The sequence below is a fragment of the Oncorhynchus clarkii genome, chromosome 18 (assembly GCF_045791955.1).
Source record: "Oncorhynchus clarkii lewisi isolate Uvic-CL-2024 chromosome 18, UVic_Ocla_1.0, whole genome shotgun sequence".
Taxonomy (NCBI): Eukaryota; Metazoa; Chordata; class Actinopteri; order Salmoniformes; family Salmonidae; genus Oncorhynchus; species Oncorhynchus clarkii.
In genome coordinates this window covers 68,862,177-68,888,501 of record NC_092164.1, presented here as the reverse complement: position 1 = coordinate 68,888,501, position 26,325 = coordinate 68,862,177, and the positions used below count along the sequence as shown (strand labels likewise).

General features: G+C 42.7%; 1 protein-coding gene across 3 annotated transcripts; it reads right to left on the bottom strand.

The window, feature by feature from the left end:
• Positions 1–1,898: 1,898 nt before the first annotated feature.
• Positions 1,899–25,873, bottom strand: LOC139373874 (serine/threonine-protein kinase 3-like). 3 transcript variants are annotated; one of them, XR_011627620.1, is made up of 12 exons: positions 25,702–25,857; positions 24,908–24,988; positions 24,445–24,573; positions 23,999–24,113; positions 23,690–23,854; positions 23,034–23,201; positions 20,621–20,758; positions 14,322–14,444; positions 12,146–12,341; positions 10,281–10,465; positions 5,242–5,528; positions 1,899–5,148 (listed from the first exon to the last, which is right to left on the bottom strand). XR_011627620.1 is itself a non-coding variant. In XM_071114969.1 (11 exons), the coding sequence occupies exons 1-11, from the start codon at positions 25,722–25,724 to the stop codon at positions 5,367–5,369; spliced, it is 1,482 nt and encodes a 493-aa protein (XP_070971070.1). In that variant the 5' UTR covers positions 25,725–25,873; the 3' UTR covers positions 1,899–5,366. The 3 variants fall into 3 exon arrangements, 2 of the variants coding, with proteins under 2 accessions (XP_070971070.1, XP_070971069.1); XM_071114969.1 differs by having other exon boundaries at positions 1,899–5,525; positions 25,702–25,873; XM_071114968.1 differs by having other exon boundaries at positions 1,899–5,528.
• Between the last annotated feature and the right edge of the window lie 452 nt (positions 25,874–26,325).

Here is a 26,325-nt window from a genome sequence, read left to right as displayed (position 1 = left end):
ATAGCCTCATTACCATCCTGTGCCCCCTGTATATAGTCTCATTACTAACCGGTGCCCCGCACATCGACTCCAAACCGGTACCCCCTGAATATAGCCTCATTACTAACCGGTACCCACTGTATATAGCCTCATTACTAACTGGTGCCCCCTGTATATAGTCTCATTACTAACCGGTACCCACTGTATATAGTCTCATTACTAACCGGTGCCCCCTGTATATAGTCTCATTAGTAACCGGTACCCCCTGTATATAGTCTCATTACTAACCGGTACCCCCTGTATATAGTCTCATTACTAACCGGTACCCCCTGTATATAGTCTCATTACTAACTGGTGCCCCCTGTATATAGTCTCATTACTAACCGGTACCTCCCTGAATATAGCCTCATTACTTACCGGTGACCCCTGTATATAGCCTCATTACCATCCTGTGCCCCCTGTATATAGTCTCATTACTAACCGGTACCTCCCTGAATATAGCCTCATTACTAACCGGTGCCCCGCACATCGACTCCAAACCGGTACCCCCTGAATATAGCCTCATTACTAACCGGTACCCACTGTATATAGTCTCATTACTAACCGGTGCCCCCTGTATATAGTCTCATTAGTAACCGGTACCCCCTGTATATAGTCTCATTACTAACCGGTACCCCCTGTATATAGTCTCATTACTAACCGGTACCCCCTGTATATAGTCTCATTACTAACCGGTACCCCCTGTATATAGTCTCGCTATTGGTATTTTACTGCTGCTCTTTAATTACTTGTTACTTTTATTTCTTATTTTTTTTAAGCGGCATTGTTGGTTAGGGGCTCGTAAGCATTTCACTGCAAGGTTGTATCCGGCGCATGTGACTAATAAAATGTATTTGAAATAAGGAGGTCAGGGACACAGGAATAGATTCACTCATTCCGGAATGGGAAATAGTGAAATAAAACTATAGTGAAATAAAACTAACTGTATAAAATAATCATGGACATTGAAACTATAGGGTTCTTCAATAACATGATGTGCAACACTCCGGGACCCTGGACATTAAGGGGATGTGTATCATTAGGTATAGGAGGCACAGCTATGTCACGTGCAAGAGAGGGGTCAGAGTTCTTAAGCTGTCATTCTTGTTTAGTTGTTTCATGAATGTGTGATGTTATGTCTGGCCTATGTCATGTCTCACTGCGTCTTCCAGTATGTAAAGTAAATATCTCTGAAAATCAGACAAAGGAATATCTAATCTTATCCACTCCTCTATCCTCCTACAGCCTCTATACGCTCCCCACTCAATTTAAACCATTTTAAATTCAGGCTGTAACAAAATGTGGAAAAAGTTGAGCGATGTGAATACTATCTGAAGGCACTGTATAATGCACAATGTCTCAGGAAAGAGTCTGGGTTTCAATAATCCGTATAGAATCCTGGACCTAGAGGCCAGCGTGAAAGCATCTGTAGCTACTATAGGACTCGACATAGAACCCTTGTTTCATTGACCTTGACTGCAGACTATTTGTTTAGGCTATTAGCCAGACAAACCCCACTGAGTTCAACAATAAATAGTGAATTTATCCTCAAGCCGACTACTTTTTTCCTCTTAATAGGCTATTTGATGTGTAATTTTTACAAGTTTATAAATAGCTGCTAAATACTGTATATAGCTATAGAAAGTACTCTGCATAATGAGACAATCCCTAGTTAACTAGTGTTGAGGGTGGACTGATAGTACACCACATTATAATCCCTAGTTAACTAGTGTTGAGGGTGGACTGATAGTACTCTGCATTATAATCCCTAGTTAACTAGTGTTGAGGTTGGACTGACTATTAATTGGCATTAATAGACAGGTTTTACTCAAATGTGTATATATAATTGCTTTAAACAAAACTATTATATAACCTGAAAAACTGGAATTTCCAACTTTAATTACTGAACAAGTAATTCCATTATTGCCGCCAGCCAGCAGTATAAATGGTACCCGTGGAACACTGCATATTGCTTCATGTAGGATATATACAGTATATACATTTTTTTTTTAAAACAACCAATAAATATTGAACCATTAGCTAAAGCAAAGCTATTAGGCTACATGCCCTGGCACCACAGGAAGCCTAGGATCGATTCCACAGGCAGACAACTGCAACCTTGTAGGGCACCCGAGAAACTGCGTACAGGTTGTACATTGTGGAAGTAAATGAAGAGGAACTACGGCAAAATATTAAAAGCTGAGGAGTTTTTCCATATTACAAAAACTTTATATGGGAATCTCCCATCTATGGCAAGGGTCTTCTAGGTTGTGTAATGGTACTGTAAAGTAGTTTGTTAAAAGCTGAGGAAGAGAAGTGTGAACCATGACAGTACTATATACAGATAGTACTGTCATTCTGTATAGTATATCACATATCCCACTACACAGCGGATTGATGCAAAGAGCAACATGCATAGTATTAGGCAAACATCATGAAACCAGAGACATCTGAAATGACCACAAGTCTTACAGAAATGTTTCACAACATTCAATAACTCATGTGTTGCTATGGCAATAGACTGAACAGCTTTAGTAAATGGACGATGCAAGGTAAGTCCATCCTTCACTCTCACCGTCCACCTAAAGGAATGCTGGTCCTATTGGGTTTAGTGATTCTCATCAAGCACGGAAACAATATTAATTAACCACAACAATAAAAAAGACTCAATATAAAAGTGACTTGACTCCTTGTCGAAGCCTCTGTCTGAACCCTACAAAGTAAGATATCACACCACGGCCTCAATCATCACCTGGATAAAACCCCTTTGACGTGGTTGTAAAAGAGCAGTTACTAGGATTCATTATTACATGACTGACAGGATATTCTCTCCTCTGTCCATCAAGTGGTTTCATTCCTTATTATTCAACCTCCCAGGGAACACAGAGTCAGCCATCTCTACAGAACGTCATACAGAATCACTACTCACAGAAATAACATAGTCAGACAGGAGCTGCTCTCTGTCTCTGGGAATATACAGTCAGACAGGAGCTGCTCTCTGTCTCTGGGAATATACAGTCAGACAGGAGCTGCTCTCTGTCTCTGGGAATATACAGTCAGACAGGAGCTGCTCTCTGTCTCTGGGAATGTACAGTCAGACAGGAGCTGCTCTCTGTCTCTGGGAATGTACAGTCAGACAGGAGCTGCTCTCTGTCTCTGGGAATGTACAGTCAGACAGGAGCTGCTCTCTGTCTCTGGGAATATACAGTCAGACAGGAGCTGCTCTCTGTCTCTGGGAATATACAGTCAGACAGGAGCTGCTCTCTGTCTCTGGGAATGTACAGTCAGACAGGAGCTGCTCTCTGTCTCTGGGAATGTACAGTCAGACAGGAGCTGCTCTCTGTCTCTGGGAATATACAGTCAGACAGGAGCTGCTCTCTGTCTCTGGGAATATACAGTCAGACAGGAGCTGCTCTCTGTCTCTGGGAATATACAGTCAGAGGCAGTGTTCCAAATGCACCCTATACCCTGTGTAGCACCTATGGGTCCGGGTCAAAAGTAATGCACTACATAGGGGACAGTGTTCCATTTGGGACAGACCCAGAGTATGGAAATCTTTTGACAGTGAGCGCACGTTAAGACTCATGAAGCACTAAGAGTACAGGAAACCTAAAGCCTGTGTCTACATTACAGGGAAACATATAGTAACCTAGTAACCAACTGGGTCAGAATATCAAGCAGAACAGGAAAGGATAAAAAACTGGCAGACGTTCCAATGAACAGGGGTTAACTTCTCGGTGCACATCAGATGACATCCCCTCCATTAGGTTTTCAGATCGAGTTCCTAATGGGAGAAAATATTCTGTCCACTCAGATCACATAAATGAATTGCTTAAAATATATATATATATATATTTTTAAGGCATTTATTCTCATCCAGTTAGTGTTTGGTAGTTGACAAACCTCAACAGTTGTATTATATACAGTATTACATCATGATGTATCAAATACACACCACAGGGTTTCCATCGATGCACTACTCTATCATCCCCCAGGCTGGCTGCCACTACCACAGTGGAACTGATATGAATAGTGGGGCTATATTGAAGGTGCGACAGTACATGTAGAATGTCCCATCCGTGTGGAAGCTAGGTGAACTGCAACAACTAGGCTCCATTCCAAACAACTCCAATCCCCTACCTCGCATCCCATTTCCCTGTAACATGGTGGTTAGTGCTATCTGGATTTCAGGGAACGTCCCTACCCTGAACCATAACACTTACCTAACCTTAACCATTTTCAACTTCAATGGGGTAACGTTAGAGTTACATTCTCAGGACCAATTGTCGTTATGGCTACAGACTGTACAAGGATACCGGATAGCATGGACAATGATGGTGGACGTCCAAAGGACCCCGGATAACAATTCACTTTCAGTTTCGTCCAACTTTCAACAGCCGTAAAAGAAAGTTGTTATTGAAAATAGATTTTATAGCGATTTAGATGGTTTCTCACACATTATTGTTTTCTTTGTATCACCTGGAAACGACAGCCATTTCTACAATGGCCGCTTCCCCCAATCTGCCATTTCTCGTTGAGATGACCACGCCTCTTAGTGACGCCGATGTAAGGATGGTGAAGCTTCCCCATCTTAACAACATAAACTAGCTTTTCTTGTCAAGTAGAACGTCTGCAGTTTACAATGCGTTGTTGTATCCTCCTTTAACATTATTTTCCATATCGCTGGTCATTTCCCAAGAGGCAAATAAACCCAGACAGTTTATCAGAGGATGCTCTAAAGGGGAAAAACATATCTTTAAGTAAATGTTAATCAATCATACTTTGGGATATAAGTCTATCTACTGGTTCATAATTAACAGAGGGGTATAAGGCTACCTACAGGTTCATAATTAACAGAGGGGGAGGCTAATAATTGTTTAAAATAGTCCTGAGGGCCAGCAGAGCCATGGGAAGATAGGATAACTCCAGGTCACACTGACTACTGGGGTGGTGATGAGAGACAAAATGGAGGACATTTAGAAGCACAGAAGCAGGGTGAATTAAATTCCAGACAGCGGTCAGGTCTCTCCTCTCCCTTGATCAGGTCTTAACAGAAAGCACCAGGTCAGAATTCCTTTTCTAAGGTCCTCAGCAGTTCTGCTGCCAGAGTGCTGATCTAGCATCAGTTCTGCTGCCAGAGTGCTGATCTAGCATCAGTTCTGCTGCCAGAGTGCTGATCTAGCATCAGTTCTACTGCCAGAGTGCTGATCTAGCATCAGTTCTACCTTTTAGATCATAAGGAATAAGATTACATGGAAAGTGGACTTTAGCCTAGATCAGCACTCTGGAATGTGAGACGCTGTATGAACACGGGCCCAGGTCAGAATGTGTTCCTCAGGTCAGGCTCTTCAGAAGTTCTGCTGTCTGCGTTTCTTGGCGTCCATTGCGTCGAGGATGGGTTGTCTCTTGGCGGTGTAGCGCTGGCGCAGCTCCTCGATCTCTCTCTCCATCATGGGGTCCAGAGCCGTCAGACGCAGCTGCAGCTCCTCAAAGTCAAGGTTCTTCAGCTGCTTAGACAGAGAACACGCAGGGACACACACACACACACACACACACACACACACACACACACACACACACACAGGGAGAGAAGCAACTTTAGAACACGGCACAACCTAAATCACTGTGTCAGATAGGAAGTAAAGACCAAGGGATGGACAGAGATAATGTCACATGACTATGGATCACAGAGATAATATCACATGACTATTGATCACTGAGATAATGTCACATTACTATTGATCACTGAGATAATATTAGATTCCTATTGATCAGAGATGACATCACATACTACAAATCACAGAGATAATATTACATTCCTATTGATCACAGACATGCTATTACAAACCACCAGGGGTCTTTTCACAGTCCCCAAATCCAGAACAAATTCAAGAAAGCGTACGGTATTATAGAGAGCCATTATTGCATGGAACTTCCTTCCATCTCATATTGCTCAAATGAACAGCAAACCTGGTTTCAGAAAACAGATAAAGCAACACCTCACGGCACAACGCCTCTCCCCTATTTGGCGTAGATAGTTTGTGTGTATGTATTGATATGTAGGTTACATGTGCCATTGTCAATTTTTTTTACATTGTAGAATAATAGTGAAGAAATCTAAACTATGAAACAACACATACAGAATCATGTAGTAACCAAAAAAGTGTTAAACAAATCAAAATGTGTCACCAGCAAAGCACCACCACACCTCCTCCTCCTCCATGCTTCACGGTGGGAACCATACATGCGGAGATCATCCATTCACCAACCCTGCGTCTCACAAAGACACGGCGGTTGGAACCAAAAAACTAAAAATTGGACTCATATACAGTGGGGCAAAAAGTATTTAGTCAGCCACCAATTGTGCAAGTTCTCCACGCAAGATCTCACCCCGTAAGGTCAAAATGATCACAAGAACGGTGAGCAAAAATCCCAGAACCACACAGTGGACCTAGTGAATGACCTGCAGAGAGCTGGGACCAAAGTAACAAAGCCTACCATCAGCAACACAGGGAGAACTTGCACAATTGGTGGCTGACTAAATACCTTTTTGCCCCACTGTATGTACTTGGTCTTTAATCAAATAGGGCTTTCTTCTGAATACCAAACCTACCTTGTCACAACACAACTGATTGGCTCAAACACATTAAGGATAGAAATTCCACAAATTAATTTAACAAGGCATACCTGTTAATTGAAATGCATTCCAGGTGACTACCTCATGAAGCGTGCGTGTGCAAAGCTGTCATCAAGGCAAAGCTTGGCTACTTTCAAGAAGCTCAAACACTTTTATGGTTACAACATCATTCTATGTGTATTATTTCATAGTTTTGATATCTTCAATATTATTCTACAATGTAGAAAATTGTAAAAACCCTGGAATGAGTAGGTGTGTCCAAACTTCTGACTGGTACTGTAGTTCTATAGGCGGCTCTATATGAAGTTCTAGAGAACGCTCTACATGTTGTTCTATGTGTAGTTCTATGTGTAGTTCTATATGAAGTTCCATGGATGGTTCTATATGTAGTTACATGGATGGTTCTATATGTAGTTCTATGGATGGTTCTATATGTAGTTCTATATGTAGTTCTACATGTAGTTTTATGGATGGTTCTATATGTAGTTCTATATGTAGTTCCGTGGATGGTTCTATATGTAGTTCCATGGATGGTTCTATATGTAGTTCCGTGGATGGTTCTATATGTAGTTCCGTGGATGGTTCTATATGTAGTTCCGTGGATGGTTCTATATGTAGTTCTATGGATGGTTTTTATATGTAGTTCTATGGATGGTTTTATATGTAGTTCCATGGATGATTCTATATGTAGTTCCATGGATGGTTCTATATGAAGTTCCATGGATGGTTCTATATGAAGTTCCATGGATGGTTCTATATGAAGTTCCATGGATGGTTCTATATGAAGTTCCATGGATGGTTCTATATGAAGTTCCATGGATGGTTCTATATGAAGTTCCATGGATGGTTCTATATGAAGTTCCATGGATGGTTCTATATGAAGTTCCATGGATGGTTCTATATGAAGTTCCATGGATGGTTCTATATGAAGTTCCATGGATGGTTCTATATGAAGTTCCATGGATGGTTCTATATGAAGTTCCATGGATGGTTCTATATGAAGTTCCATGGATGGTTCTATATGTAGTTCTATGGATGGTTCTATATGTAGTTCTATGATGGTTCTAAATGTAGTTCTATGGATGGTTCTATATGTAGTTCTATGGATGGTTCTATATGTAGTTCTATGGATGGTTCTATATGTAGTTCTATGGATGGTTCTATATGAAGTTCTATGGATGGTTCTATATGTTGTTCTATGGATGGTTCTATATGTAGTTCTATGGATGGTTCTATATGTCGTTCTATGGATGGTTCTATATGAAGTTCTATGGATGGTTCTATATGTAGTTCTATGGATGGTTCTAGATGTTTATCTATATGTAGTTCCAGGGATGGTTCTATATGTAGTTCTATGGACGGTTCTATATGTAGTTCTATGGATGGTTCTAGATGTTTTTCTATATGTAGTTCCATGTATAGTTCTATACGTAGTTCCAGGGATGGTTCTATACGTAGTTCCATGGATGGTTCTATATGATGTTCTATGGATGATTCTATATGTTGTTCTATGGATGGTTCTATATGTTGTTCTATGGATGGCTCTATGGATGGTTCTATATGTAGTTCCATGGAAGGTTCTAAATGTAGTTCCATGGACGGTTCTATTTGTAGTTCTATATGTTGTTCTATGGATGGTTCTATATGTAGTTCTATGTATGGTTCTATATGTCGTTCCATGGATGGTTCTATATGTAGTTCCATGGATGGTTCTATATGTAGTTCCATGGATGGTTCTATATGTAGTTCCATGGATGGTTCTATATGTAGTTCCATGGATGGTTCTATATGTAGTTCCATGGATGGTTCTATATGTAGTTCCATGGATGGTTCTATATGTAGTTCCATGGATGGTTCTATATGTAGTTCCATGGATGGTTCTATATGTAGTTCCATGGATGGTTCTATATGTAGTTCCATGGATGGTTCTATATGTAGTTCCATGGATGGTTCTATATGAAGTTCCATGGATGGTTCTATATGAAGTTCCATGGATGGTTCTATATGAAGTTCCATGGATGGTTCTATATGTAGTTATATGGATGGTTCTATATGTAGTTCTATGGATGATTCTATATGTAGTTCTATGGATGATTCTATATGTAGTTCTATGGATGTTTCTATATGTAGTTCCATGGATGGTTCTATATGTTGTTCTATGGATGGCTCTATGGATGGTTCTATATGTAGTTCCATGGATGGTTCTATATGTAGTTCCATGGATGGTTCTATATGTAGTTCCATGGATGGTTCTATATGTAGTTCCATGGATGGTTCTATATGTAGTTCCATGGATGGTTCTATATGTCGTTCCATGGATGGTTCTATATGTCGTTCCATGGATGGTTCTATATGTCGTTCCATATGTCGTTCCATGGATGGTTCTATATGTCGTTCCATGGATGGTTCTATATGTCGTTCCATGGATGGTTCTATATGTAGTTCCATGGATGGTTCTATATGTCGTTCCATGGATGGTTCTATATGAAGTTCCATGGATGGTTCTATATGAAGTTCCATGGATGGTTCTATATGAAGTTCCATGGATGGTTCTATATGTAGTTCTATGGATGGTTCTATATGTAGTTCTATGGATGATTCTATATGTAGTTCTATGGATGGTTCTATATGTAGTTCTATGGATGGTTCTAGATGTTTTTCTATATGTAGTTCCATGGATGGTTCTATATGTAGTTCTATGGATGGTTCTATTAGTTGATCTATGGATGGTTCTATATGTAGTTCCATGGATAGTTCTATATGTAGTTCCAGGGATGGTTCAATATGTAATTCCATGGATGGTTCTATACATAGTTCCATGGATGGTTCTATATGTAGTTCCATGGATGGTTCTATATGTTGTTCTATGGATGGCTCTATGGATGGTTCTATATGTAGTTCCATGGATGGTTCTATATGTAGTTCTATGGATGGTTCTATATGTAGTTCTATGGACGGTTCTATATGTAGTTCCATGGATGGTTCTATATGTTGTTCTATATGTAGTTCTATGGATGGTTCTATATGTAGTTCTATATGTAGTTCTATGGATAGTTCTATATGTAGTTCTATGGATGGTTATTTTTGTAGTTCCATGGATGGTTCTATATGTAGTTGCATGGATGGTTCTATATGCTGTTCTATATGTAGTTCCATGGATGGTTCTATATGTAGTTCCACGGATGGTTCTATATGTAGTTCCACGGATGGTTCTATATGTAGTTCCACGGATAGTTCTATATGTAGTTCCATGGATGGTTCTATATGTAGTTCCATGGATGGTTCTATATGTAGTTCCATGGATGGTTCTATATGTTGTTCTATGGATGGTTCTATATGCTGTTCTATATGTAGTTCCATGGATGGTTCTATATGTCGTTCAATGGATGGTTCTATATGTAGTTCCATGGATGGTTCTATATATCGTTCAATGGATGGTTCTATATGTTGTTCTATATGTAGTTCCATGGATGGTTCGATATGTTGTTCTATGGATGGTTCTATATGTTGTTCTATATGTAGTTCCATGGATGGTTCTATATGTAGTTCCATGGATGGTTATTTTTGTTGTTCTATGGATGGTTCTATATGTTGTTCTATGGAAGGGTGATTAGGTGTAACTCACAAAGTCAAAGTCTCCATCCTGAGGAACCTTCCAGTTGTCAGGGAAGACGTCCTTAGCCTGGCTGATGTGATAGCCTGGTTCCTGCTGCCGGTTATGGTTAAAGCTCTCCTGTTGGACCTTAGAGTCCTGCTTGTCAAAGTAGTCCATGAAGGAGGGTCTCAGGGCCTGCTGGGAGGTGGGGTGTCCTGTGCAGAGAGAAGGAAACATTTACTCTACTCTTCCTAATGAATAACAAAACCACACAGTGTGGAGTGAGGTAGAGCTAGGCATGTTGGAGTAATGAACACATGTTAAAGGGATACTTCCGGATCATTATGTCTCTGTTTCCAGTATGAAGGAAGTTGGAGGTAGTTTCGTGAGCCGCTATGACTGGAAGCCTATGGGTATCAGCTTCCCATAGACTTCTAAGTGATTGCGCTAACGCTAGTTAGCAACTTCCTTCAAACTGTACGTAGAAACATAAAAATGGTTTCCACGAGGTCATTGACTCTGGGGAAGTAGATTAAGAGCCTCATTGCCAAAATCCTGATGTATCCCTTGAATATAATAATTTTCTAACTGTGAAGATTTATATCTACGAGGAATAGATAAGGTTTTAAAATATACCGACCAAAAATATAAAAACGCAACATGTAAAGTGTTTCAAGAACTGAAATAAAAGAGCCCAGAAATGTTCCACATGCACAAAAAGCTAATTTCTCTCAAATGCTGTGCACAAATTTGTTTATATCCCTGTTAGTGAGCCTTTCCCCCCCAAGATAATCCATCCACCTGACAGGTGTGGCATATCAAGAAGATGATTAAATAGCATGATTATTACACAGGTGCACCTTGCGCTGGAGACAATAAAAGGCCACTAAAAAAGGTGCAATTTTGTCACAACACAATGCCAAAGATATCTATATTTTTGAGGGAATGTTCAATTGGCATGCTGCCCACAGGAATGTCCACCAGAGCTGTTGCCAGATAATTGAATGTTCATTTCTCTACCACAAACCGCCTCCAACATCGTGTTAGAGAATTTGGCAGTACGTCCAACCGGCATCACAACCGCAGACCACATGTAACCACGCCAGCCCAGGACCCCTACATCCGACTTCTTCACCTGCTGAATATTCTGAGATCAGCCACCGGGGCGGCAGGGTAGCCTAGTGGTTAGAGTGGAGGGGGGGCAGGGTAGCCTAGTGGTTAGAGTGGAGGGGGGGCAGGGTAGCCTAGTGGTTAGAGCGTTGGACTAGCAACCGGACTGTTGCAAGTTCAAACCCCCGAGCTGACAAGGTACAAATCTGTCGTTCTTCCCTTGAACAGGCAGTTAAACCCACTGTTCCTAGGCCGTCATTGAAAATAAGAATTTGTTCTTAAGAATTTGCCTGATAAAATAAATAAAAACCCGGACAGCTAATGAAACTGAATATTTCTGTCTGTAATAAAGCCCTTTTGTGGGGGAAAAACTAATTCCGATTGACTGGACCTGGCTCCCCAGTGGGTAGGCCTATGGCTGCGCCCAGTCTTGTGAAATCCATAGATTAGGGTCTAATGAAGTTATTTGAATTGACTGACTTCCTTATATGAGCTGTAACTCAGGAATTGTTGTATTTTGCATTGATATATTTGTTTACAGTAGCAACACTACTAAACTAAAGACAGAGACAGTTACAGGACGGAGGTCCTGAGGTTGGGGGTTTAAGTCTTTCTCCATGTGCATCTAGTCTCAAATCAAATAAAAATCTATCACAAAAACTAGATAATGTCAGCTACAGCCTAATGGGTACTACGCTGACAGCTCACTAAAATAAATATAACTAAATTATCACAAAATATACTATGTTACAGCCTACGGTACTATCCTGACAAGCTCTACTCACTCCTCATTGAGCCTTCATCGTTGTCCTCCTCATCACTGTTGATGACCATGGTTCCCAGGTCTGCCTCTAACATGGTACTGCCGTGCTCGATCATGGTCTGAGCTCCGTCACTCATGGTGCTGGTAGCTCTCATGGTGCCAGCCCCCTCTGACCCAGACTTCACCATGGTGTGGGAGTCCACTTCCACCTCCTCTTCCTGGACACAGAGAGAGAGGACAGTCAGGTCAATCAAACTAACTTGTAAAGTCCTTTTTACATCAGCAGGTGGACAGTAAGGTGCTGGGATTCATTCATACAAATACCCACTAACTGCGGAATGTGCAGGCCCAAACCTGAGCTGTGTAGAAGGACATGTTACCCAGGAAATAAAAAATTACGTTCAAAGTATCAACTGCAAATATATAAAATGTGTGCTGGCCCATTATTCTGCTTTCATACTAGGTATCTATTAACACAAAAACAACCTTTGAAGTGTAAACTAAGCATTGGTCTTAAGCAACAAAAGCACTAATGTGTAATCCACCCATGCTCTACCATGGTTTTCCAACACACAGCTTTAACCTACTACAGTAGTTATGTTGGTCTATTGTACTTCAACGCTATGTAGGCAGGTTGCTTAGGATTCAAACCTTCTTTGTGGAAGTGGAAGAATGTAGGACTGGCATTTGGACATGAGCTAGCTGACGTTATTCTAAAATGGATGAAATTATTTCAAATCAATCTACACACAATACCCAATAAGAACAAAGCAAAAACAGGATGACATTTTTGTAACTTTGAAACTACCTTATTTACATAAAGGTATTTCTGGGGGGTCTGAATACTTTCGGAATGCACTGTATGTTGAATGAGCATGGAGACGAGAGAGCCTCACAAGTTTGACGAAATTACCTTTACATATTGACCTTTACATATTGACCGTTATATATTTCAGTCTAACATGGCTATTGACTTACTTTTGGAGCATAGGGTAGACCAATTATATACCAAAGACATCTTACATTTGTATTCAATAACTCTCTGCCACGTATAATATAATGGCACAATCATTTTAATTCAGGGTTTTTTGGGGGGCTCATATATAGGCCTATGGGTGTTGGGAACTAAAAGCACTGTCCATTTTGTTGTATATCAACTGCAATACTGTTTGATGTGACTTTAGATTGCATTGATGTCAGAGTGGTTAGAGGGACAATAGAGCCCTGAGTACCAGGCCATTAGGACCTGATGGAGGGACGATAGAGCCCTGAGTACCAGGCCATTAGGACCTGATGGAGGGACAATAGAGCCCTGAGTACCAGGCCATTAGGACCTGATGGAGGGACGATAGAGCCCTGAGTACCAGGCCATTAGGACCTGATGGAGGGACAATAGAGCCCTGAGTACCAGGCCATTAGGACCTGATGGAGGGACAATAGAGCCCTGAGTACCAGGCCATTAGGACCTGATGGAGGGACGATAGAGCCCTGAGTACCAGGCCATTAGAACCTGATGGAGGGACAATAGAGCCCTGAGTACCATGCCATTAGGACCTGATGGAGGGACAATAGAGCCCTGAGTACCAGGCCATTAGGGACGGGTACTACCAACGCAAGACCACTGTGCATAAAATGAGATTACCGTGACTCAATGGTCACGTGGAATTGTACTGCGGTCATGACTCGTGACTGCCGGTGTGGCTGTAATACAGTCACCGCAACAGCCCTAGTTGAATTAGAGTTCCAGACACTTGTAGAATCTATGCCAAGATGCACTGTTCTGGCTCATGGTGGGCCAACGCCCTATTAAGACACTGTTGGTGTTTCCTTTATTCCTTTATTTTACCTGTAGCTTTTATGTGAAGTGTTGAGGTCAACTGTTGTTGTCTAGCTCTAGCTAGCTAGCTAATGGCAAAAGTAATTTGTGTCAAGGTTCCATGACCTTTTCTTTGCCTGTTCAGCAGACTGGTGTTAGCTAACTATTAAGATATTGGTGTCATATTGACTTAGATGAAATGGTAGGAATATTTTAATATAACATTCAGCATCAACCAATCCCCTACTTGTAGTTGACGATCATCAGAACTATAACGCCCCTAGAAGCCCAGCCATTAAGGCAGCTTGGTGAACATGTCTGAACCCAGCTGCTTTAATGGCTGTGTACTGTGTACATAGATCCTAGACTAAACTATACGTACAGAGTCGTCCTCCTCCTCCAGCTCTCTCTGCTGCTCCTGTTGTCTCTTAGCCTTCATCTCCATGGACTCAGTGATCAGGTCTCTCAGGATGGTGACTGGCTTGGCTGCTGTGATGAACGGATGCTACAGGAGAGAGCGAGAGAAGGAAGGCAGTTAGTTGACGAAGCTCCACATGCCTGCCAGTGGTTTAATATGTTGGTAGAGGAAGGGACAGCATAGACAGATAACTGTCAAGGTGCTAGGCTCTGATGAGCTACAGAAGACCACACTATGATGTTCTACCAGTATACAGGAGTCTGTCTGTCTGTCTCACCTGTGGTAGTCGTCCGTCCGTGTGTCTCTCACCTGCGGTAGTCGTCCGTCCGTCTGTGTCTCACCTGCGGTAGTCGTCCGTCCGTGTGTCTCTCACCTGCGGTAGTCGTCCGTCCGTGTGTCTCTCACCTGCGGTAGTCATCCGTCCGTCTGTGTCTCACCTGCGGTAGTCGTCCGTCCGTGTGTCTCTCACCTGCGGTAGTCGTCCGTCCGTGTGTCTCTCACCTGCGGTAGTCGTCCGTCCGTGTGTCTCTCACCTGCGGTAGTCGTCCGTCCGTCTGTGTCTCACCTGCGGTAGTCATCCGTCCGTCTGTGTCTCACCTGCGGTAGTCGTCCGTCCGTGTGTCTCTCGCCTGTGGTAGTCGTCCGTCCGTGTGTCTCTCACCTGTGGTAGTCGTCCGTCCGTGTGTCTCTCATCTGTGGTAGTCGTCCGTCCGTCTGTCTCTCACCTGCGGTAGTCGTCCGTCCGTCTGTCTCTCACCTGCGGTAGTCGTCCGTCTGTGTCTCACCTGCGGTAGTCGTCCGTCTGTGTCTCACCTGCGGTAGTCGTCCGTCTGTGTCTCACCTGCGGTAGTCGTCCGTCCGTCTGTGTCTCACCTGCGGTAGTCGTCCGTCCGTCTGTGTCTCACCTGCGGTAGTCGTCCGTCCGTCTGTGTCTCACCTGCGGTAGTCGTCCGTCTGCGTCTCACCTGCGGTAGTCGTCCGTCTGCGTCTCACCTGCGGTAGTCGTCCGTCTGCGTCTCACCTGCGGTAGTCGTCCGTCTGTGTCTCACCTGCGGTAGTCGTCCGTCCGTCTGTGTCTCACCTGTGGTAGTAGTCTGTCTGTGTCTCACCTGCCAAGGCAGCAGCTACTCATCCTGGGGTCCAGCATAATTAAGACAGTTTATACAACTTTAAAACATTACAATACCTTCACAAATCTCACAAAACACGGTGTGCCCTCAGGCCCCTACTCCACCACTACCACATCTACAGTACTAAATCCATGTGTATGTGTGTGTATAGTGCGCATGTTATCGTGTGTCTGTGCCAATGGTTGTGATGCTTCAGTCCCCACTGTTCCATAAGGTGTTTATCTTTTTTTAAAATCTGATTCTACTGCTGCATCAGTTCCTCTTATGTGGAATAGAGTTCCAACTAGTCATGGCTCTATGTAGTACTGTGTGCCTCCTGTCATGACGTTGCCCTCTTTTGGTACAGCAAGCCCATCCCCCTCTCCCTGCCTCCTTCAACTAGGCTGCTGTGGTCAGAGAAAGGTCGTAAATTCCTGAAAAGACCCTGCCTCATGGCCACACAGTATAGAGAGAGAGTGTAGTTTCATAGAGAACAAAGGAATTTCTTCCACCTCACAGAACTGGAGGTCCGAACAACGTTTACGTTCCGGACAAGGTATAAAAGGTCGGTGAAGAATCCAGCTACGAACTGGTCCGTTTGTTACATTTTGGGGAAGCTCATGGGAGACGGTGTGGCCACATTACCATAACGCCGTTTATATAATAGCCTCAGATATGAGGTTTACATCTAATTGTTGTATAAGATGAATGAGTGAGTATGATACTGTTTGTAAAATTGTGTAATATGATTTTTAACTGTTTAATGAAGGAAAATCCAACTCCCCTTTGATTTGAACTAAGAGGACCGCCCCTGAGCCCAGTTAGGGTCAGACATCCTGGACCGCCCCTGAGCCCAGTTAGGGTCAGACATCCTGGACCGCCCCTGAGCCCAGTTAGGGTCAGGCATCCTGGACCGCCCCTGAGCCCAGTTAGGGTCAGGCATCCTGGACCGCCCCTGAGCCCAGTTAGGGTCAGGCATCCTGGACCGCCCCTGAGCCCAGTTAGGGTCAGGCATCCTGGACCGCCCCTGAGCCCAGTTAGGGTCAGGCATCCTGGACCGCCCCTGAGCCCAGTTAGGGTCAGGCATCCTGGACCGCCCCTGAGCCCAGTTAGGGTCAGGCATCCTGGACCGCCCCTGAGCCCAGTTAGGGTCAGGCATCCTGGACCGCCCCTGAGCCCAGTTAGGGTCAGGCATCCTGGGACAGCTCCTTTTCTGAAATTCAGAATAAAACCAAACTTTGAGAAATTATCACCAGACCATGCTTTTCTCCATTAGGAGGGAACAAAGGTTGTAGACCATTGCTGAATCTTTTAACCATACCACGTGGTTAAACTCTTAGACTATTGATACCGACAGAATAAGAACAAGTCTTTGTTATTAATTACTAGTCTGCAGCTAGGAATTCGGTATCATTGAATGCGAAGAACGACACGACAACCGCCGAAACATCCATCCTACAACAACATGAATGAATGTCACTCTGAACTGTCCACTATAACCACGACAGAGAGAGACGGACAATTCTACAAAATAAACAACTTTTCAACAGCGATCAATACGACACACTGAGGGTAAATATATATATTGATTGCAATTGTTCCCGAATGAGTGAGCGTTCATGTGTAAAGGATTAGCATTTAAATTGTTATAATTATCAACTCTGTAGTGACTTCTCAGCTGACCCCCACTCCCCCTAGTGCCCCGACTTCCTAGATAATTACAGCTACATGATTAATCAATTTGATCGCGTAATACTAATTACAGAGAATCTTTGATAAAAACGAAGTCTTCAATTTAATGATAGTAAAGACACGACACTCCCTTTGCCTGTGAAGAGACCTCTGGTGGCATGTCTTGTGGGGTACGAATGGGTGTCTGAGCTGTGTGCTAGTAGTTTAGATAGACAGTTCGGTACATTCAACATGTCAATACCTCTCATAAATACAAGTAGTGATGAAGTCAATCTCTCCTCCACTTTGAGCCAGGAGAGATTGACATGCATATTGTTAATATTAGCTCTCTGTGTAGATCCAAGGGCCGTGCTGCCCCGTTCTGAGCCAATTGCAATTTTCCTAAGTCCCTCTTTGTGGCACCTGACCACACGACTGAACAGTAGTCCAGGTGCTACAAAACTAGGGCCTGTAGGACCTGCCTTGTTGATAATGTTGTTAAGAAGGTAGAGCAGCACTTTATTATGGACAGACTTCTCCCCATCTACACACTGTATCCAGATGATTCTATTGTGTTTGTTTATGTGTAACTCTGTGTTGTTGTTTGTGTTGCACTGCTTTGCTTTATCTTGACCAGGTCGCAGTTCTCAACTGGCCTATTAAATAAAGGTGAAATAAAATTTAAAAAATCTTAGCTACTGTTGTATCAATATGTTTTGACCATGACAGATTACAATCCAGGGTTACTCCAAGCAGTTTAGTCACCTCAACTTGCTAAATTTTCACATTATTCATTACAAGATGGAGGTGAGGTTTAGGGTTTAGTGAATGATTTGTCCCAAATCTTTTTACGCTGCTGCTACTCCCTGTTTATCATATATGCAGTCCCTTTAACCATATCTACATGTACATACTACCTCAATAAGCCTGACTAACAGGTGTCTGTATGTAGCCTCGCTACTTCTATAGCCTCTCTACTGTATATATCCTGTCTTTTTACTGCGGTTTTATTTCTTTACTTACCTATTGTTCACCTAACACCTTTTTTGCAATATTGGTTAGAGCCTGTAAGTAAGCATTTCACCTGTTGTATTCAGCGCACGTGACAAATAAACTTGGATTTTGATTTGAAATACAATGCTTTTAGTGTTATAAATATTTAGGACTAACTTATTCCTTGCCACCCATTCTGAAACTAACTGCAGCTCTTTGTTAAGTGTTGCAGTCAGTTTCAGTCGCTGTAATAGTTAACGTGTATAGTGTTGAGTCATCCACATACATAGACACGCTGGCTTTACTCAAAACCAGTGGCATGTCATTAGTAAAGATTGAACAAAGTAAAGGGCCTAAACAGCTGCCCTGGGGAATTCCTGATTCTACCTGGATTGTATTTGAGAGGCTTCCATTAAAGAACACCCTCTGTGTTCTGTTAGACAGGTAACTCTTTATCCACATTGTAGCAGGGGGTGTAAAGCCATAACATTATTCCAGCAGCAGACTATGATCGAAAATGTCAAAAGCTGCACTGAAGTCTAACAAGACAGCCCCCACAAACTTTTTATCATCAATTTGTCTCAGCCAATCATCAGTAATTTGTGTAAGTGCTTGTTGAATGTCCTTCCATATAAGGGTGTTGAAAGTCTGTTGTCAATTCGTTTACTGTGAAATAGCATTGTATCTGGTCAAACACCATTTTTTCCAGAAGTTTACCTAGGGTTGGTAACAGGCGGCTAACAGGTCGGCTAACAGGCGGCTAACAGGTAACAGGTCGGCTATTTGAGCTAGTGAAGGGGGCTTTACTATTCTTAGGTAGAGGAATGACTTTGATTCCCTCCAGGCTTGAGGGCACACTTTCTAGTAGGCTTAAATTGAAGATGTGGCAAATAGGAGTTGCAATATTGTCCGCTATTACCCTCAGTAATTTTCGATCCAAGTTCTCAGACCCCGGTGGTTTGTCGTTGTTGATCAACAATACTTTTTTCACCTCGTCCATACTGACTTTACGGAATTCAAAAATACAATTCTGGTCTTTTATAATTTGGTCCCTCGATATATTTGGATGTGTAGTGTCAGCGTTTGTGTGGCTGTATCTCTCACCTGTAGTAGTTGTGTGGCTGTATCTCTCACCTGTTGTAGTTGTGTGGCTGTATCTCTAACCTGTAGTAGTTGTGTGGCTGTATCTCTCACCTGTAGTAGTTGTGTGGCTGTATCTCTCACCTGTAGTAGTTGCGTGGCTGTATCTCTCACCTGTAGTAGTTGCGTGGCTGTAGCTCTCACCTGTAGTAGTTGTGTGTATCTCACCTGTAGTAGTTGCGTGGCTGTAGCTCTCACCTGTAGTAGCTGCGTGGCTGTAGCTCTCACCTGTAGTAGTTGCGTGGCTGTATCTCTCACCTGTAGTAGTTGCGTGGCTGTAGCTCTCACCTGTAGTAGTTGCGTGGCTGTAGCTCTCACCTGTAGTAGTTGCGTGGCTGTAGCTCTCACCTGTAGTAGCTGTGTGGCTGTAGCTCTCACCTGTAGTAGTTGCGTGGCTGTAGCTCTCACCTGTAGTAGTTGCGTGTATCTCACCTGTAGTAGTTGCGTGGCTGTAGCTCTCACCTGTAGTAGTTGCGTGGCTGTAGCTCTCACCTGTAGTAGTTGCGTGGCTGTAGCTCTCACCTGTAGTAGTTGCGTGGCTGTAGCTCTCACCTGTAGTAGTTGCGTGGCTGTATCTCTCACCTGTAGTAGTTGCGTGTATCTCACCTGTAGTAGTTGCGTGGCTGTAGCTCTCACCTGTAGTAGTTGTGTGTATCTCACCTGTAGTAGTTGCGTGGCTGTATCTCTCACCTGTAGTAGTTGTGTGTATCTCACCTGTAGTAGTTGTGTGTATCTCACCTGTAGTAGTTGCGTGTATCTCACCTGTAGTAGTTGCGTGGCTGTAGCTCTCACCTGTAGTAGCTGTGTGGCTGTAGCTCTCACCTGTAGTAGTTGCGTGGCTGTATCTCTCACCTGTAGTAGTTGCGTGGCTGTAGCTCTCACCTGTAGTAGCTGTGTGGCTGTAGCTCTCACCTGTAGTAGTTGCGTGGCTGTAGCTCTCACCTGTAGTAGTTGCGTGGCTGTAGCTCTCACCTGTAGTAGCTGTGTGGCTGTAGCTCTCACCTGTAGTAGTTGCGTGGCTGTAGCTCTCACCTGTAGTAGTTGCGTGGCTGTATCTCTCACCTGTAGTAGTTGCGTGTATCTCACCTGTAGTAGTTGCGTGGCTGTAGCTCTCACCTGTAGTAGTTGTGTGTATCTCACCTGTAGTAGTTGCGTGTATCTCACCTGTAGTAGTTGCGTGTATCTCACCTGTAGTAGTTGCGTGGCTGTAGCTCTCACCTGTAGTAGCTGTGTGTATCTCACCTGTAGTAGTTGCGTGGCTGTAGCTCTCACCTGTAGTAGTTGTGTGTGTCTCACCTGTAGTAGTTGCGTGGCTGTAGCTCTCACCTGTAGTAGTTGTGTGTATCTCACCTGTAGTAGTTGCGTGGCTGTAGCTCTCTGTTCTGGGTTCTTCACCAAACATTTCTTTACAAAGTGTGTGAAGTCGTCTGTCCACAGCTCAGGCTTCCTGAACGTAGGTGGAGGGTTGGTTGGGATCATGAAAATAGCCTGACAGTAATACAGAGGAAGGAGAGACAGAAAACACCTAGTTAAGCAGGTAGTATAGAAGCCTCAATGTAAACCCTAATGAATGTCTATAGACCAGTTGGTACGGCACCTCTCTGTAAACCCTAATGAATGTCTATAGACCAGTTGGTACGGAACCTCTCTGTAAACCCTAATGAATGTCTATAGACCAGTTGGTACGGAACCGCTCTGTAAACCCTAATGAATGTCTATAGACCAGTTGGTACGGAACCTCTCTGTAAACCCTAATGAATGTCTATAGACCAGTTGGTACGGAACCTCTCTGTAACCCTAATGAATGTCTATATTACCGCACAGCAAACGATACCGCTGCACTAAGTGTGGAACCAACAGGACCCTGAACAGCTTCTACCCCCATGCCATAAGACTGCTAAACAAGACCGCTAAATAACTAATCAAATGCCTACCCGGACTACCTGCATTGACCTTTTTTTCCACTAACGCTCTTGCACGGACTCTATGCGCACACACACAGTACCAGTCAAAAGTTGACACACCTACTCATTCAATAGTTTTTCTTTTTACTATTTTATACATTGTAGAATAGCAATGAAGACATCACAACTATGAAACACATATGGAATCATGAAGTAACAAAAAAAAGTGTTAAACAAATCAAAATATACTTTATATTATTCAAAGTAGCCACCCTTCACCTAGATGACAGCTTTGCACACTCTTGGCATTCTCTCAACCAGCTTAACCTGGAATGCTTTTACATCAGTCTTGAAGGAATTCCCACATATGCTGAGCATTTGTTGTCTGCTTTTCCTTCACTCTGCGGTCCAACTCATCCTAAATCATCTCAACTGGGTTGAGGTTGGGTGATTGTAGAGGCCAGGACATCTGATGCAGCACTCCATCACTCTCCTTCTTGGTCAAATAGCCCTTACACAGCCTGGAGGTGTGTTTTGAGTCATTGTCCTGTTGAAAAACAAATGATAGTCTCACTAAGCCCAAACCAGATGGGATGGCGTGTTGCTGCAGAATGTTGTGGTAGCCATGCTGGTTATGTGCCTTGAATTCTAAATAAATCACTGACAGTGTCACCAGCAAAGCACCCCCACACCATCACACCACCTCCTCCATGCTTTACGGTGGGAAAAACACATGCGGAGATCATCCGTTCAGCCACACCGCATCTCACAAAGACACGGCGGTCTCCAATTTGGACTCATCAGACCAAAGGACAGATTTCCACAGGTCTAATGTCCATTGCTTGTGTTTCTTGGCCCAAGAAAATCTCTTATTATTGGGGTCTTTTAGTAGTGGTTTCTGATTCACGCAGTCTCCTCTGAACAGTTGATGTTGAGATGTGTCTGTTACTTGAACTCTGTGAAGTATTTATTTGGGCTGCTATTTCTGAGGCTGGTAACTCTAATGAACTTATCCTCTGAAGCAGAGGTAACTATGGGTCTTCCTTTCCTGTGGCGGTTCTCATGAGCGCCAATGTAATCATTGCGCTTGATGGTTTTTGCGACTACACATGAAGAAACTTTCAGAGTTCTTGAAATGTTCCGTATTGACTGACCTTCATTTCTTAAAGTAATGATGGATTGTTGTTTCTCTTTGCTTATTTGAGCTGTTTTTGCCATAATATGGACTTGGTCTTTTACCAAATAGAGTTATGTTCTGTATACCACCCCTACCTTGTCACAACACAACTGATTGGCTCAAACACATTAAGGAAAGAAATTCCACAAATGAAGTTAAGGCACACCTGTTAATTGAAATGCATTCCAGGTGACTACCTCATGAAGCTGGTTCAGAGAATGCCAAGAGCGTGCAAAGCTGCCATCAAGGCAAAGCTTGGCTACTTTGAAGAATCTCAACTATATTTTGATTTGTTTAACACTTTTTTAGTAACTACATGATTTCATGCATGTTATTTCATAGTTTTGATGTCTTCACTATTATTCTACAATGTAGAAAATAGTCAAAATAAAGAAACACTTTTGACCAGTCAAAAGTTGACACCTACTCATTCAAGGGTTTATCTTTATTTGTACTATTTTCTACATTGTAGAATAGTAGTGAAGACATCGAAATTACACATATGGAATCATGTAGTTACCAAAAAAGGGTTATAAAATATATTTGGAAGAATGTTTATTTGTGATTCTGAGACATCCAGGTGTTTGTGAAGTATCCCAGATGTCTTATTTTTCAGCTAGGTGAATTATAATCAACATGTAGACTAACCTCACTGAACTGTCCTGCCCAAACTCAGACTCACCCTCATGGGATGTATATCAGCGTAGGGAGGTTTGCCCTCAGCCATCTCTATAGAGGTGATGCCCAGGGACCAGATGTCTGCCACACAGTTATATCCTATCTCCTGGATGACCTCTGGAGCCATCCAGAACGGAGTCCCGATCACCGTGTTCCGCTTTGCCATCGTGTCCTAGACAGGGACAGAATAATACGAGCATTAGTCTCATCTATATATAAACTTCTGTGATACGCTGCTACAATCACTACAAGGATAATAAGAACGCCTGATCAAACTGACACCAGATTACATCGTTAGACAGTCAGAATTCACTTTAGGGAGACAGAGAGAGTTGAAGACAGACATGCAGACTCAGACAGGCAGACTCAGACAGGCAGACTCAGACAGGCAGACTCAGACAGGCAGACTCAGACAGGTAGACTCAGACAGGTAGACTCAGACAGGTAGACTCAGACAGGCAGACTCAGACAGGCAGACTCAGACAGGCAGACTCAGACAGGCAGACTCAGACAGGCAGACTCAGACAGGCAGACTCAGACAGGCAGACTCAGACAGGCAGACTCAGACAGGCAGACTCAGACAGGCAGACTCAGACAGGCAGACTCAGACAGGCAGACTCAGACAGGCAGACTCAGACAGGCACAGACAGGTAGACAGACCGTGAGTTGTCCCGCTACTCCAAAGTCAGCCAGTTTGGCATGGCCCTCTGTGTTGAGGAGAATGTTGCCTGCCTTGATGTCTCTGTGTATCTTCCTCATGAAATGCAGATACTCCAGACCTTTCAATGTGGACTTGAGGATGGTGGCTATCTCATCCTCTGTGAGCTTTACAAGAAGAGATGGTATAAATGATTAATTCTGATAATTCAGTAGTCTATGAATACACATTAACATGAGAAATGAATGGTAAAAGGCTACCGAAATACCAAAGGTCATCTTCATTCTCACACTTTTAGTCAATATACTGACCGTCTTATTGCGTAGTCTGATGATGTCTGAAACAGAGCCGGCTCCACAGTACTCCATCACTATCCACAGGTCTGTGTTCTTAAAGTAGCTGCCATAGTACTTCACCACATAGGGACTGGACAAGAGGAGAGACAGAACAAACAATTATTGATGAAAGGTGAGCAAACAGAGTGTGTGGTACTGGTTATAGTAACAGAGTGTGGGGTACTGGTTATAGTAACAGAGTGTGGGGTACTGGTTATAGTAACAGAGTGTGGGGTACTGGTTATAGTAACAGAGTGTGGGGTACTGGTTATAGTAACAGAGTGTGGGGTAGTGTGTGTGGTACTGGTTATGTGATTGTGGAGGAGGAGACTGTTCTCCTCTCACTAGCCTCTGGAGCCATGCTAGCTCTGCCTGATGAACGTCTGGGCCAGAGAGTCTTTCCTCTCTTACATACAGAATACCTGTCACACTGCTGCATGATGGATATCTCCTTGATGATCTCCTGAAGGTCTGACTCAACAGGCACCTGTTTGATAGCCACCACCTGGCCTGACTCCTTATGGATGGCTTTAAACACACTGCCATAGGACCTGGAGATTAAGAAAGACAGTGGAAATGATGCAGAAAGTACCAAAGACCAGAGCCCATTCACAAAACACATGTAAAAACGTAAGCATCTTAAGAAAAAATAAGAAGTTCATGATAGTTTGTAAGGGTAATACCTCAACAATATCTTAAGATACATATTAGTGGTTCCATCAGCTGTTGCATAAATAATCTAGTCATTATTATAATGTCAATTTACATGAACATCTCTTTATTTTCATTATAAGTGTTATTCTGTAAGAAATTATAATGTTATAATATTATAATATTATAATTATAATGCTGTAAGAAAATATATGAATGAATGAATATTCTCACCCTTCACCTAGTTTTTCCAGAAGATCAAAGACCTCCTCCGGTTGTTTTGTGAGACTGTCTTCACTCAGTTTCTTCAGCTTGCTGTGGAGGAAGTTTGAGCATGAACAATAGAAATATAATGGATAGAACAGGCGTCCCTATTCAAGTCAATGATGGCAGACCCCACACTATAACCAGTACCACACAGTGTACCCATGCCTGGAAGTAAAAGCAGGAAGTGTACCATTCAATCTGCATTGTGATTTGTTGATTAAACAAACAAAAAATTACATTCCATGAGCTACATCAGTTAGCATCATATGAATTAGCATTCTACATTACCATGACAAATCCAACATCAGTTTTAAGATATGTTTAATTAGCATGGAAATGATGGCATCACAACACCAGGCGGCCATTAGAGTGACCCATTATTTTCTCGTCAAATTGCCAGAGTTAAGAGGGTTCAATATCTTTCTATTCATTTCAATTTCTACAGCATGAACAACATGACTGGCATTGTAGAACTGGGTCTACATGGATTTTAATGTAAGTTATGTCAAAGTAGTTAGCTAGCTTTTCAGGCATAAATGTAAACATGACAAGAACATATAATACATTTTCAGACCGTTTCTGTCTAACTAGACAACTAGCCCGCCGGTAGCTACATTAAGGTAAAGCATAAAATGTCTAGTTAGATAACTACAAGTCAAACTTTGACTCATAATGGTGAAGCTAACACTCTAGCTGGCTAGCTTATAAAACATGACAAATATTGTTAGTAAACTTTCTAAATGTATCTAACTCCCACACACCTTTTGGGCGCTGTCGGCTCCATGCTTTACAACTTCAAATAGTCACCCTTGTTTAAAACGCTAAAATATAACAAATTCAAACTAATATTTGTGATATTTTCTGTTTCTGTCGTTGTTTTTAGGCAAGAGGTCCGGTCAGCTGTGTGTCAAAGGTTTATTCTTCTTTAACTTTTATCGGGGGAATCGCAACCAACTGATGCGCATACAACGCCACCTACTGTACCGGAGTGTGAGGCCACACCACATCTACCACCTCCGATACTTCACCCTGCTTTCACTTCAATTTCTCCTCCTGTCATCAGCTCACTCTGCTTACATTTTCTACCATTCTTCTTTAAACAAACCATCTCCCTTTTTTAACCGATTCAAGCGTACCCTCATCCTCCCACTCTCTTAGGCCTCCTCTGCCTCTATTTTTCCCTCCATTCCTCCTATTCCAAGTATACGTGTCCTTATGAAAGTACTGCACTTCTCCTGACATATATGTTGTTCTTGTCTTCTCAAGGAACGCCATTTAACGGCTGCCACAATCTCAGTAGCGCTCCACAGTACAACGCTTTTCCATTTAAAAAAAGCGCACTCTTCCAACCACATCCACTCTTCCACACATCCCCCAGTTGAGTT